We start from the raw sequence: 14,854 nt of genomic DNA, 5'->3' as shown, positions 1-14,854 counted from the left end.
AGCTGGTGAGGGGCTTCTGAGAACGCAAGACTTTTGAGAACTCAGAGTCCTGGACAAACCCGGACAGGCTGGTCACGTTCTCGGGACTCCTCGACTTTGGAAACTTTCCCAGAGGTCTTCCATCGCCTTTCCATCTTAGGCAAAGGGGTTGCTGCAAGAAAACCTAGGCTTATCCTTTTGCTGGAGACATCCAATAAACCACCTGCTCGCCCTTGCCCATAACCGGTCAGCCCACTTCAGGGTATTTGCCTCTTTCCACCCTGCTTAGCTAAGGAGGTCTGAGTCAGCTCCTGATTGGCCAACTCCAGATCCAGCCCTGATGCTCAGTGGCCGCAGTCCCGAGAGGTTCAGCGTTTTCTCCTGGCAACAGCTCGAGCTGGTGCTCATAGGCTAAATGGACGCTTAGTCCCAGACGATGAGCAGCTGTTAGTGAGCGCTCATTGGCTATCTGGGGATTTAAAGCCATCCTCGGGTTGGCTGACTATAAGGCTCTGTGAGGCTGCGCAGAGTCCGGCTTTAAAGGAGGCGGAGCTTTGTCTTTCGCCCTCAAGAAAGACAGTGGGGCTGGCGAGTGGCGACAGCAGAAGCAGAGCCTGAGCCCTGCCAGGGCTGTAGGCTTTAGGTGAGAGCCATCGGGCTTTGGATCCCAAAGGGTTTGATGCTGCCAAAACCGTGACCGTGAGCTCCGTTGGCGGGGGAGGGTGGCGGGTGGGTCTCTCTTGCCAAGTGATCGGCATGCCTTTTGACCAATAGAAAAATGAATTTCTAAACTGAGTTCTGCGATTGGTTCTTTCCAATCTCTAGTGGCCAGTGGGAGTCGGGAGAGGGGGGCGGGCCCACTGGGCCTTATTTTCTTCTTCCTGCGGCTGGGCCTCCCTCTCGCCTAGGCGGTGGGGCCGGGAGGGGCAGTGTCTGTAAGCGGTGAGGTGCGGGGACAGTGGGAAGCTGGGCTGCCTTTGGAGGGATGCCGCGGGGGTGGCTGAGGCGGTGGAGAATGCGGGAGTTTTAGGCCACTGTTAGCCACAGCTGCCTTTATGGAGTGCTTAAGTACCGGGCCTAAGCGTCTAAGATTTCGCTTGCATCATCTAAGTTAACCATACCGATCTAGCAAAGGCAGGGGGTTTGGGATCCCCATTTTGCAGGTGGGGAAACTGAGACTTATCATAGGCCACTCACACAGCCAAGGTCATGGAGTTAAAAAGTGGCAGAAACCGGATCAGTATTCAGAGTTTTAATTCTGGAGCCGGCAGTCTCGATCCTCTTTGCTTTGTTGCTGAATTCGGGTGGAAAGGTGTCCCGGACCAGATTTCCTCTAGGGAATCTATTGCAGGAAAGGAACCCTAGGGTTAAAGTAACGGGATGGCCCACTGAAAGCGAGCAGAGGAAATGAGTTATTTAGCCGTTACTGAGTGCCTACTTTGTGACATTCATTATTCTGGGCTGTGGGCACACAAAGGTAAATAGAGCCAGAGGCCGATGAAGCACCATTGTGACCCCTTTGAAGGCCAGGGGAGGGACCCCAGTCCTGTGTTTATGTTAAAATTTCAAAAGTAGAATATCTAGAAATTTTCTTGAGACGGTAAAGTCGCCCAGCTCGAATAGGCTTTGGCCTTCTCCGCACTTCAGTGTTGTCTTGCAGAGGACTTTGTTCAGGTAGGCATTAGGGCTGAGAAGGTGGTGGTGAGATGCCTTAGGGAGGGGACCGTGAGCACACTTCCTGATATGTAAACCAGGGATAACAGTATACCTTTAATGCAAAGTTAATGAAAAACCATCTGACCAGAAAGACCTCGTTTTGAATGCAATGGAAGCCTAAAGGGTACAGGATGGTTTTTACTCCCTGCTGCCTCCCAGAGCCCTCCCTTACTAGGTTCCTGGAAGGTTGTAAGCAGTTTCCTTCCATTTAGTAGGACTGTCAGTGGCCGTGGGGGGAGCGGAACTCTGGGCTGTGGGTGAGAGGTGCAGTAAGGACATACTAGCTTTGCTTTTAAACTGGCTTCTTTTAGTATTCATTGTCTTTTTTTTTTTTTTCCTTCAATTGTGGTGATCTGTTGTATTACCAACAATGGAGGTAGGGTCTGCCCATTTACTTGAGGGCCTCATCCTAAAATATTTCTGGACTGCTTTGTAGACCAGGCTGACCTCCAATTCACATCGATAAACGCCTGCCTCTGCCTCCCTGAGCACTGCGATTACAGGTGTGTGTGCCACCAAGCCTGACTTCTGAATACTTTTTAACCTTGAAGCTTTATAACCTGTAGCCAGATTACTCTTCAGGAATTTTGAATCCTGTTGCAAAGCTGTGCCCTAGAAAAGAGCCCATCAGGGGTGTATTAGATTCTATTGTATGTCTAATGAAGGGGTTGCTTCTGGGTGTTGGTAACACACCTTTAATCTCGGCACTTGGCGGGCAGAGTTAGACTGAGGCCAGCCTGGTCTGCATAGGGACTTCCAGACAGTCAGGGCTATATATAAATAGAGGAATAACTTGAAGCAGTCAGGGTAAAGTTAAAAGGTCGTTAGTTCAGCTGTATTTTTATACAGGACCAATAACTAAATGATAATAGGTTGTGGGGTTTTTTTTGTTGTTTGTTTGTTTGTTTGTTTGTTTTTAGCCGAAACAATATATCAAGTGAGATATGGATATATACATTATGGGCACATCTGGTATTTGGTTGGTTTTGTTTTTCTAGACAGAGTTTCTCTGTGTACTCCTGGCTGGCCTGGGTCTAGCTCTGTAGACCAGGCTCACCTCGAACTCAGAGATCCTCTTGCCACTGCCTCCTGAGTGCTGGGATTAAAGGTGTGCACCGCCACTGCCTGGTACATCAGGCTCCCCCCCCCCCCCCCCTTTGCCTTATTGTAGAATTTGGCTTCCAAACTAGTGCTGGGATTGCAGACTTTGGGTCTCCTTCTGGCTTCCTCGGGTTCTTTTTTAAACAGAAGGGATTTTATTCATGCTTGTAGTTCATTTAAATAAACTATCTTGGTGGCAGTTTCCTTAATTTTGTTCCCTTAACTACTTCAGATTTTCATCCAAACAAATCAACCTCAAGAAGAAGAAGAAGAAGAAGAAAAAAAAATGGCTTCTGAATCGGAAACTTTGAACCCCAGTGCTCGGATCATGACCTTCTACCCCACCATGGAAGAGTTCCGAAACTTCAGCAGGTACATCGCCTACATTGAATCCCAAGGAGCTCACCGAGCCGGGCTAGCCAAGGTAAGGAGCAGGGCTGCCAACCTGCTGAGGCAGCCGGTCCGTGAGTCCCTCTGCTGTCCGCATGCCCCTCCCCCACCCCCAGGGTTTCTCTGTAGCCTCAGCTCTTCTGGAATTCTCTTTGAGGACCAGGCTGGCCTCAAACTCCACAAGATCTGCCTGCCTCTGCCTCCGTAGTGCTGGGATTAAAGGTGTGCGCCACCACACCCGCCTACTTCAGGTCTTTATAATTGGAAATTAGTTTCTGGTTTGTAGTTACTTTCTCTCTTTGCATTGAATAAATTGTTTCTCCTCTTCCCCAACCAAATCATTTTTTTCATACATCCTGTCACAATCATGTTTCCTGAGTCCCTAAAGATGAAATGGATGATATATATGTGTGTGTGTGTGTGTGTGTGTGTGTGTGTGTGTGTGTGTGTATATATATATATATATATTTTTTTTTTTAATTTTTTCCCTAAATAAAGACCAGACGAAGTTTTCTTGAGAGGGCGTAGCTGATCCTTGCTAAGATCAGAGCGTGCACAGTGGACTAGGAAAGGGAAGAAGACAGCCAGTGTCTCCATGCCAGGCCTGGGGCTAGGGGCTTTAATGGATGGTACCTGCCACCGGGGTTCCTCCACCTACCTGCTCTTGTGGTGCACTTGATAGAGTTCCGCTTCCCTCGGGGACTTTCTTCAAGGGAGGGAATGCACTGGCCAGACCACATTAGTATTCTGGTCTCTGTAGTTTGAAATTGGCTTTTGGTTTGTTCTTCTTTTCTCCCTATACAGTGAATTAGGGCCATCCTCCCCACCCCTAGTCAAATCAGCCCTTCATATATTCAGTCATAGTTGAGGTTTCCTTAGTGCCCCATGGTAAAGAGGTGGCATTTCTGTAAGAAACGGATGCAAAAGACTTAGTCTGAACCAAGAGGAGATGTTCTGCTTCAGATTTGAATTCTCTGCTATATTTGTGTGTCCACTTTTGGTTTTTCATTTTTATGGTACTGAAGATTCAATTTATTTATTTAGTGTTCTCTACCTCTGAGTTGTTTTCCTTTTTGTTGTTTGTTTTTTTAGAGATGGTTTCTTTTTCTTTTTCTTTTTTTTTTTTTGGTTTTTTGAGACAGGGTTTCTCTGTGGAGCCCTGGCTGTCCTGTTCTATAGACCAGGCTGGCCTTGAACTCTGAGATCTATCTGCCTCTGCCTCCCAAGCGCTGGGATTAAAGATGTGCGTCACCATGTTCTTTTTCCAGCTCTTACTTTTTGGATATGTGGGAAAATACATATATACATACACAAAAAGCAAGAACTTCAGCCATGCAGCTGAGGACTAGCCTTGGACCTTGGTGACTTCTCTGAGGCTCTTGTCAGTGGTCAAAGTGTAAATGGCTCCTGCTAGGTCCACATAGTTGTTAGGACCCTCAGGGCAGACAGGGTAGCTTTTCAATATGTGGTGGTGATGGTGGGGGTTAAATCGACATACTTTATAGATTTTATCCAAAGCTGTTTAGATTTCTGTGATACATATCCGGTATTTTCATTCATAAAAGTCATGTTAATTACTGTTTTCTTGGTTGAGAACAGGGTCTCACTGGTAGCCTAGGCTAGCTTAGAGTGGACTAGGTAGTTACGTTAGTTCCAAACAGGAGACAGCCTGGAGTACTAAGAGGACTGTTATCAGCCAGCACATCTGTTTCTGCTGCTTTGTTTGGTAAAGAGCCCCAGGGCTGTTCAAGAATCAGCTCCTCAGCCGATAAGGCCCCTAAGTTTACAAGTAGTGTTTTGCTTAGGTCACCGAGATTATAGGAGATCAGTGTTAGCTTGACAGTGTGATTTCCTGGGTTTGGAGGAACATAGGTAAATCAGAGTTACTTTCCTAAAGTGAGCAGCTCATTTGGATGGTGGCTTATACACTTGCTGGATTCTGGCTTGCTGGTTTATCATCTGCCTCCATCTCTTCTGGTCCTCGTAGGTCGTTCCTCCCAAAGAGTGGAAGCCACGGACATCCTATGACGATATTGATGATCTGGTCATCCCTGCACCCATCCAGCAGCTGGTGACTGGCCAGTCTGGTCTCTTCACGCAGTACAACATCCAGAAAAAAGCCATGACTGTTCGTGAGTTCCGCAAGATCGCCAATAGTGACAAGTGAGTGGGGACACTTGTGGCGTTTTCCATTTTGCTCTGCTTTGTTTCTGAGAGTTTTGCCGTGTAGCCTAGGCTGCTCTCATCCTCCCAACACAGCAGGTAGTGGGCTCACGCTCGGGGCTCAGCAAATGGCAATACCCTTTCCCCCCTCTTTCAACACCTAGGCCTAGAATTGCTTCTTTTAAAAAGTTTTTCAACTTGATTTAGTTTTGAGGCAGCCTGGAGCTGGATATGTAAACCAGACTGTCTTTGTCAAAGAGCTACTCCTGTCACTGCTTCTCAGTACTGGCATTAAAGGCAGGCGCCACCATGTTTGGCTGTTTTAATTTGATTTACATGTAGGTATGTGTAGGCACATGCATGCCAAACATGAATGTAGAGGCCGGAGGGCAACTTTGCGAAGTCTGTTTCTTCCCTTCACCTTTTTGTGGAGGTTATAGGAACCAAACTCAGGCCATCAGGCTTGTCAAAAAAGTACTTTTACCCACTGGACTGTAGACCAGGCTGGCCTCAAACTCACAGAGATCTGCTTGCTTCTACCTCCTGAGTGCTGGGATTAAAGGCGTGCACCTCCATGCCTGGCCTCATGTTCTTAAAAAAAAAATGTATACACACACACACACACACACATATAATTTATTGTAGGAGTATGTGAACATAGATGTCATGGCTGTTGTGGGGAAATTAAAAAAAAACAACAACTCTGAGAGTCACTTTTCTCTGCCGTAGGGGTCCCAGGGGAGCTTGTCACTTTTGCCTGCTGTGGCATCTTGCCGGCCCTTGTCCTTACATAAAGTGATCCTGCTGCTGTCCTACTGCTGGCAGTAATTAAAAAAAATTATTTTAGTTTGTATGTCTGTGCAGCACTTGTGTGCCTCGTGTGTGCGGAGGCCAGAGAGGATGTTGGCTCCCTTGGAACTGGAGTTACAGAAAGTTGTGAGCCACTATTCAGGTCCTGGGCATTTATCCCAGGTCCTCTGCAAGAGCAACAGGTCCTTTTAACCACGAATCCATTTCTCTGCTACCAGTATTTTGGTGTGTTTTTCAAGACAGGGTTTCTCTGTGTAGCGTTGGCTGTCCTGGACTCACTTTGTAGACCAGGCTGGCCTTAAACTTACAGAGATCCGCCTGCCTCTGCCTCCCAAGTGCTGGGATTAAAGGCGTGCGCCACCACTGCCTGGCTAGTTTTGTTTTGTTTTTGTTTTTGGCGGGGGCGGTGGTTGTGGTGATGGTGGTGATGGTGGTGATGGTGGTGGTGGTGGTGGTGATGGTGGTGTTGGTAGTGGTGGTAAAGATTTATTTTATTTTACCAGTATAGTGGCACGCCTTTAGCCTGAGGCAGCCACAGGCAAGTCTCTGTGAGTTTGAGGTCACACTGGCCGATATAGCAAATTCAGGCCAGCCTGAATGTCTCATTCATCTAAAAATTTTAAAAAATCTGTGTGTATCCACACTAACACATAGGTACTCTCAAGGCTGCAAGTGGATGTCAAGACACATCCTGTGGAACTGGAGAGCCAGGCAGTTGTAGGCCACCCAATGTGGGTGCTGGGAACCGCACTCAACTCCTCAGCAAAATCAGTAAGCCCTTTAGCTGCAGAGCCAGGTCTTTGGGCCCAGTTGGAATAGATTTAGGTTTTGTTGCTGTTTTTTAAAATAAAAAAATTGTTGGTGTTGATAGCACGCAAGGTCTCTTGTATAGACATATGGTGCATTTTTGACTCTGGAAAACTGCATAGTTATGAAGGAGAAAGTTGGAGGTGAGGCAAAAGGAGCTTGCTGTAGATTTATCTATTCCACCTGCTTGTTGGGAAGTGGCTGTGGTCATTTCATTCCCCTTCTGTCTGTCCTATGCAACGAGCATGTCTCATGCTGTGTAGGCACTCACAAAATACGAATGAGTAATTCCCAAGCTGGTGTCTCTGTCTGCTAGGCTCCTGCTGTGGTCTCTTCCCAGTGTCTCTGCTTGCTCTGTTGTTTGCAGCCATTTTTTTTCCTTCGCTGTTTTTAAGATTTAGCTCTCATTTCATTCACACACAGTCCAGAGAATAAGGTATTTGTTTGTTTGTTTCTTGCATTGCACTTTGCTCTCTTAATCATAATTCTCGAATCTTCTCCCTTCCCACTTTGCTCCTCATCCTTGAGGATCCACGGGGGATTCTGTCCTTTTCCCTTTCTTCTTTCCCTGGGATTTGCTCTCCCACCTGCTCGGTTTCAGCCTGGTGGTTGGAACTGCACCTCCGCTGAGCAAGCCCAGCCGTGAGGCTTACGTTTCCGTCTTCACACCTGGGCATGCTCAGTGTACTTTATCATCAGCCTCCCTCGCACCTCACACGTCTTCTACTTTCTGCCTTTTCATTTTACTTGTCACAATACTAATTGAGATCTTACGGGTTTGTTGCTAACTCAGGTGACTGCGTTGCTGGCCAGCGAGTGAGTGTAAGCACAGAGCTCTGTAAGTGACGTCTGAGCCATCATTCATGTCTGCTTAGCTGTGCCCTGGGCCGAGCTTACCCATCTGCTTTCCACGTGGGCCCAGCAAGGCTTTGTCCTCCTCTCTGTCGTCTCTTTAAAACAAAACAAAGCAGAACTTGCATGTGTGTCTGGAAGAACGCGTTACCTGATGTATGTGTGTGCACCACATGCCTGTGGATGCCGGAAGAGGCCGTCAGAACGCTTGGGACTAGAGTTACAGGCAGCTGTGAGCCACCATGTGCATGCTGGGAAGAGCAGCCAGTGGCCCTTAGTTATCCTGCCATGTCTCCAGCCTCCCATCACTTCTGCTTGTCAGCACATGTTAGTTTTTCTTTTTCTTTTTTCTTTTTTTGGTTTTTCGAGACAGGGTTCCTTCTGTAGCCCTGGCTGTCCTGGAACTCAATCTGTAGACCAGGCTGGCCTTGAACCCACAGAGATCAACCTGCCTCTGCTTCCCAAGCGCTGGGATTAAAGGTGTGCCCCACCATGCCTGGCTTAGTTTTTTTTTTTCTTCAGGTAATATTTATGTCAAATTACCCAGTTTATTCCCTTCACCCTGGTATATTTATTATTATTATCTTTAATTTTACTTAGAGATACTGTGTGTGCGTGCCTGTGTGCGTGCGTGCGTGCGTGCGTGTGTGTGTCCTCATGCAAGCCTTATTCCCACTCACCATCCTAATATATAAAAAGCTTTCTTGCTCCTAGTTTCTGTTGTTGCCTAGTATTTTCCTCAAATACTGTTTTCACCCCATTAATTATCTGTTGAGTGTTAGTCTGAGAGGGTGCTGGGAATAGAGCAGTGACAAGTGAGCTGCTGGGATCAGCTTTCTTGCCCTTCATGCAGGGGTACTGGCGCTGTTCCACGGCCTCTGCTCTTTACGTCCCGGAGGGTTGGTTCTGGGTGTGGCTGGATGTGTGTCTTGTAAGCCTGTCCTCTCACGTCACTCTAGCATCTGCAGGGCGCAACAGCCTCTCCAGAGGCGGGAGGGCGTCATGTCCCTAAGGGAGAGTGGGCTCACATCTGTGCCTGTGACCGTGCCCAGGCTTCCTCCTGTCCACGGCCTCCCGAGGGTGGTGCTGTGTAGTAGATCTGCCTGGAATTCACTGTGTAACCCAGGTAACCCAGGCTGGCTCCGACTCAACGTGGTGATTCTGTCTTACCTCCTGAGCGTGCAGGTGGGGACTGTGTTAGGACTTGGGAGGCCAAGATTGCTTGCTTGTTTTATAAAGCAGAACAAATACAGATTTATTAAAGAAAAGTAAAAAAGAAAAAAAAAACCTCTTTAGAGTGAGAGGCTCAAAGGGAGGAATTTTTTTTTAAGTTTACATTTTTTTTTGTATTTTGTTTTTTGTTTTTTTGAGACAGGGTTTCTCTGTGTTAGCCTTGGTTGTCCTGGACTCGCTCAGTAGACCAGGCTGACCTCTGCCTCCCCAGTGCTGGGATTAAAGGCATGCGCCACCACACCCGGTTAAATTTTAAATTTTTTATTTTCTGTGTAAGGAAGTTTGCCTGCATGTTCACTTGTATACCAGGTGCTCAAAGTGCTAGCCAAGGCCAGAAGAGCGGATCAGCTCCCCAGGCACTGGAGTTAAAGACGGTTGTGAGCCGCCATGTAGGTGCTGGGAATCAGGAAGAATGGGAACCACCCTTAACCCCTTAGCTCCTCAGCCCTGGAGCAATGTCTTCCTCAATTTTATTTATCACTTTTGTTTTATGTGTGTGGGACGGGAGGGGGGATTGCATGTACCAGGGCCCATGTGTGGTGGGCAGAAGACTGCACTGTGGAGGGCAGCTTTATCTTTCTCCCTTTATGTAGAATCTGGCCGTTGACTTAGGTTTGCACAGCCAAGAACCTTTCTCCTTAAGTCTTGTGGTCACCCCTCTGGTTGGTGTTTTTTTTTTTTCAAAGTGTACTTTATTTTTATTTAGTGTGCGTCTGTGTGGTTGTGTGCACATGAGTGCTGGAAACTGCTGAGGCCAGGTCTCTTGGAACTGGAGGTACAGGCAGCTGCGAGTTGCCCAGTACGAGTGCTGGGGAGGGAAGTCAGATCCTCTACAAGAGCAGTACTTGTTCCTTACTGTGGAGCCATCTCTCCAGCTTTTGTTGTTTTTGTTTTTGTTTTTGTTTTTGTTTTTGAGACAGTGTCTCACATAGCAGAGGATGACCTTGCCCTGATTCTTTGCCTCTACCTCCCAGGTCCTGGGGTTGCAGGCATGTTCAGCCATGCCTGGATTGGACCCCAGAGCTTTTTGCATGCCAGGCAAGTACTGTTAACATATTCTTGGCCTTGTGTATTGTTGTTGTCCCCGGAATAGTGGCTTGGGTGGCATGTGGTTCATAATACCTAGTAAGCGTCCTCTTCTGTTATGTTGGTTACTTTTCTGTTGCTGTGATAAAGCCCCATGACCAAGGCAACGTGGGAAGGAAGCGTTTAATTGGGCTTACAGTTTCAGAGGGTTAGAGTCCATGGGAGTGGAGTGAAGGCATGGTGGCAGGAGGGCAGAGCTCACCTCTCAAGTGGCAAAGGGGACAGCACACTGAGGCAGGGCCAGAGGCCTTTGGAACCTTAGAGCTTTTCCCCAGGGACACCCTCCTCCAATAAGGTCACGTGTCCTACTCCTTCCCAGTCTGTGGGGGCCATTCTCATTCAAGCCATGCCATCTGTAAACGGCTAACACCTTCCTTTTATTTTTGAAAGGTATTGTACCCCACGCTACAGCGAATTTGAAGAACTGGAGCGTAAATACTGGAAGAACCTCACCTTCAATCCACCCATCTACGGGGCAGATGTGAATGGTACTCTCTACGAAAAGGTGAGCCCACTGAGAGCCCTGCAGCTTTCGCCTGGCACACAGTAGGTGCTTAAAGGCTGAACGCGCCGATGAACGAACAGATGCTCTCCCACCGGTGTGCCGTTGGCAGCTCTGCATGTGACTGAGTTTTGTGTCGCCCACGCCGCATGTGAACTGGGTGCTGCGGTGTCCTTTCCAGGGCTGTGTGCGCAGTCTGTGGGTGGTAGATGATGATTTCTCGAGAGGGTGGAGCAGATGACAGAAAACGAGGCGCCAGGAGCGGGAGCGGCGTGGCTGCTGCAGGAGAAGCTCCCTGACTAATGAAAGGGTGGGGGTTTAAGAAGAGAAGCGCATTTGGTCCTCAGGGCTCTCCAGTGGGATGCACCAGGGGCTATTTTAATAGCTTTTACTGCCTTGGGAGCTAGTGCTTTTTTTGGGGGGGCTAAGAAATCACCTTTCTATGGTAGAAGGGGGAAATATTTGGGTCTGTCTTTAGGTGAATAAAAAGACTTACAAGGCTTTTCAGGGATTAGCTCTCAAATTTTTTTTTTTGTTGTTGTTAAAGATTATTCATAGATACACAGTTTTTTTTGCCTGCATGTATACACCAGAAGAGGGTACCAGATCTCATTTATAGATGGTTGTGAGCCACCATGTGGTTGCTGGGAATTGAACTCAGGACTTTTGGAAGAGCAGCCAGTGCTCTTAACCTCTGAGCCATCTCTCCAGCCCCTCAGATTGGGTTGAATATTGTCATAAACTATTGAAAGTGAAGAGTTTAGAAAGTGAATTCTGAGTTTGCTGATGTCATTTTGGGTGGTGGGAAGTCACAGGTAGAAGGAGGGGGTGACAGGATGGTGAAGGAAAAGGTCCAGAAAGCAAGAAGTGGGTTCCACGGTCCGTAAGGAAGGCCACACAGGTGGGCGGAGGGTGAGAGTCTCTAGAAGGTGACATGTCGGCTCTGAGTACCTGAGATGGCGGTAGGAAAGCAGGGCGCCGCTATCCAGAGCTCGCTTAGAAGAGAGCCCTGCATGGCTAACCGTTAGATCCTAGGGAAGGGGCGTGCTGTGCTCAGAGGGGGACGAGTGACAGCCAGTTCTCTCCCCCTACCCTGTGGGTTCTGAGCACTGAGCCCAGGCCTCAGGCTTGGCCAGTGCTGTCACCTGCTATGCCATTTTCTTGGCCCTTTCTTAAATATTTTAAAATTTTACTTTCAAACTTTTCAACTTTTTAAAAATAATATTTATTTATTATTATTACAGTGTATTTATTATTTATACAGTATTCTGCCTGCATGTGTGCCTGCCAGCCAGATCTCATTACAGATGATCATGAGCCACCATGTGGTTGCTGGGAATTGAACTTGGGACCTTTAGAAGGGCAAACAGCGCTCTTAACCTCTGAGCCATCTCTCCAGCCCCATCAACTTTTTATTTTTTAATTTTACCTACATGCCTTCCATCTATGTGTCTGTCTGACATCCTTTTTTCCCTTCCTTTCCTTTTTGAGACAGGGTCTCATTGTGTAGACCTGGCTGTCCAGAACTTGTTATGTAGGCCAGACTGGTCTCGAACTCATAGAGATCCACCTGCCTCTGACTCTCAGATGCAGAATTTAAAGGTGTGTGCTTCCATGCCTGGCTATTTATGTATTTGGGATGTTGTGGATTTGACGGGCCGCATTTTAGTTAGCAGTGGCAGCTTCCCTGAGGCCCCTGTACTGAAGTGTGTGCCCTGGCCTGCTGTTTCTTTGGCAGCACGTCGATGAGTGGAATATTGGCCGGCTGAGGACCATCCTGGACCTTGTGGAAAAGGAGAGTGGGATCACCATTGAAGGGGTGAACACCCCCTACCTGTACTTTGGCATGTGGAAAACATCGTTTGCCTGGCACACGGAGGACATGGACCTCTACAGCATCAACTACCTGCACTTTGGAGAGCCAAAGTCTTGGTAAAGTCAGCCTGCACTTAGCTCCGCCCTTAGCTCCGCCCTTCCGGCAGCCCAGGGCTTGCACTTGGGAAGGGCAGGTTCTGGGTACTAGGTTTGCCATGGAGCTGGCATTCTGCCGGCCCAGATGCCTTTGAGTAGCAAGTTTTATTTTTGTTGTTCTTTGTTGTTTGAGACAGGGTCTTAACCCCGTAGCCCAGGTTAGCCCTAATCTTGAGATCCATCTGCTTCAGCTTCCCAAACGCTGGAATTAATGTGCATGTCCCTCCATGCGTGGCCGCGTATAGGGCCTTAGAGAGCAGAGTCCTCCACGCCTGCGCATGGAGACCCTTGTCACATGGTGGAGGTACTCCAAGCTATGGGGCTTCCAGGCTGGCTGATGCTTTCTGAGCCTTTCTTCTCAGGAGGCCTGTGTAGCCCTGGCTATTCTGGAACTCACTGTAGTCCAGGCTGGCCCCGACCTCTAAATATCCACCCACTTCTGCCTCCTGAGGGTTGGGATCTCAGACAGGTGTCACCATGCCCAGTTCCTGGGGGATTTCTTAAAGACCAGCTGTCTGTGTGCTAAATGTACTCTTCAGATGGGGGGGGGGGAGGAGATTCCTTGGCCTGGTGGGAAGGTGACTGGGTGCGCAGCAGATGAGGCTGTGCTGGACACGGACATGTTCCTGTTTCCGGTGTTAGGGGAGACAAAAATTGCTTCAGTGCGGTCTCTGTGGACTGCCCCATCTCTCAGTCTCAGCCTTTTAGTGGAGGCTCTCTGCCTGTGACAACAGTGAGCCCACAGATGGGAAGCTGGTCAGGACGCATGAGGAAGTGGAACGGGGCAGGGCGGTGAAGGAAGCTCCCGGAAGGTGCACACAGGCGGGCTGGCGGATTTAGATGAGAGCGAGGCTGAGACCTGGAAAGTAGGAGACCAGAGCTGCGCGGGATGGTGGCAGCATGGGGGCGGGTGTGAGCTGCATGTGCAGGCCTCTTGGATTGACCGGGCACGTGCTTAGAGGTCCACCGGTGCCCTGTCCAGATGGGGCCAGTCCTGAGTCAGTGCTACCAGGGCCACACCGGTGTCTTAAACTATCTCATTTCCATAGATTGTTTTTTAGCACCCTTTCTATATAGCTCAGGCTGGCCTTGAATTCTTTATCCTGTCTCAGCCTTCCTAGGTTTGCTTTGTCTTAGGTGTTTTTAGGAAATTCAATTTTTAAGCCTGGTGTGGTGGAATACACCTTTAATCCCAGCACCAGAGAGGCAGAGAGACTGGCAGGTCTCTGTGGATACGAGGCCAACCTGGTCTACATGGTGAGTTCCAGGCAAGACCATGCCGTATAGTGAGACCCTGTCTCAACCTCAGCTCCCTGTGCCCCGCAGTATAGTTTGAGCTCGCACATAGTGACAACATATTTATGAGCAGTGGTGACATATTTCAGTACATGTATGTGATGTACAGTCAGGTTGGGGTATTTGGCGTACCCATCACCTCAGACGTTTGTTAGGATGTGTTTCCTTCCATGTACTTGTAAGTGAAAGCAAGTGCCTTACCTCCTTCCTGGTGTCTGATGTTATCACGTGGTTGCAGGTACTCTGTCCCCCCTGAGCATGGGAAACGCCTGGAGCGGCTCGCCAAAGGTACCGTGTCCCCTCCAGCTACAGGGTCGCCTTCTCCCAGGCCAGCCCCCTGCACTGAAGTGTTCATTCTCTGTGGTCATATGGCTTGTGACCTGTCACAGTCCTGCAGGTGTGGAGGGCTGAGTGAGCTCAGCTGCCAGATGGTACACCTTAGTGGGACGGGAGCAGTCTGAGCCTTTCCTGCTCTGTCTGCGAAAGGACTTGGTCATTTTCCCAACTTTTTCTGTCTCCGTCCCTCTGAACTAGGAAGCGACTTGGTCAGCTTCTTCTAAGATCCAAATGCAAAAGCCTGGATTTAGTTACTCTGTGTGTGTGTGTGTGTGTGTGTGTGTGTGTGTGTGTGTGTGTGTGTGTAGGTTCCTTTAAGTGGACTTTGATAGGCTTGTGGTCTAGAGTCTTTCCTATTTCAAGAGATCTTGGGTGGATGGAACTATTAGATGAGCTACCTGCGAAGGGCTGGGAGTACAGGCTCACCCTTCAGGGCCTGGAGAAGATCCTCAGTAGTTCTCAGCTCTGTGAGACCAGAGGAGCTTGAGTCTGATTGCCCAGGTAACGCCTCACTTGGGAGAGCTGGAGGCTCACCAGAGGGCTCAGACTTCTTGCACCTGGAGCAGCATCAGCACCACTTTTTTTTTTTCTTCCCCAGACATGGTGGCTCAG

The 14,854-nt window shown here is 48.6% G+C and overlaps 1 protein-coding gene across 3 annotated transcripts in view; it reads left to right on the top strand.

Moving 5' to 3' along the window:
- Positions 1-487: 487 nt before the first annotated feature.
- The window catches only part of KDM4A (lysine demethylase 4A), a 49,050-nt gene continuing 34,683 nt past the window's right edge, over positions 488-14,854 (top strand). Inside the window, exons 1-6 of one of the 3 annotated variants that reach the window (XM_084785053.1) lie at positions 488-622; positions 3,029-3,220; positions 5,174-5,349; positions 10,528-10,642; positions 12,378-12,571; positions 14,145-14,194. In XM_084785053.1, coding sequence (XP_084641179.1) covers positions 3,083-3,220; positions 5,174-5,349; positions 10,528-10,642; positions 12,378-12,571; positions 14,145-14,194 — 673 coding nt within the window. In that variant the 5' untranslated portion in view covers positions 488-622; positions 3,029-3,082. Of the gene's footprint in view, positions 623-837; positions 1,654-3,028; positions 3,221-5,173; positions 5,350-10,527; positions 10,643-12,377; positions 12,572-14,144; positions 14,195-14,854 lie in introns of those variants that run through there. The other 2 variants (XM_084785054.1, XM_084785052.1) reach the window with 2 other exon arrangements.

The sequence above is a fragment of the Acomys minous genome, assembly GCF_964271855.1.
Source record: "Acomys minous genome assembly, chromosome: 6".
NCBI lineage: Eukaryota > Metazoa > Chordata > Mammalia > Rodentia > Muridae > Acomys > Acomys minous.
Note: the sequence above shows the minus strand (reverse complement) of the source record. Positions and strands in the feature narration are given on the sequence as shown.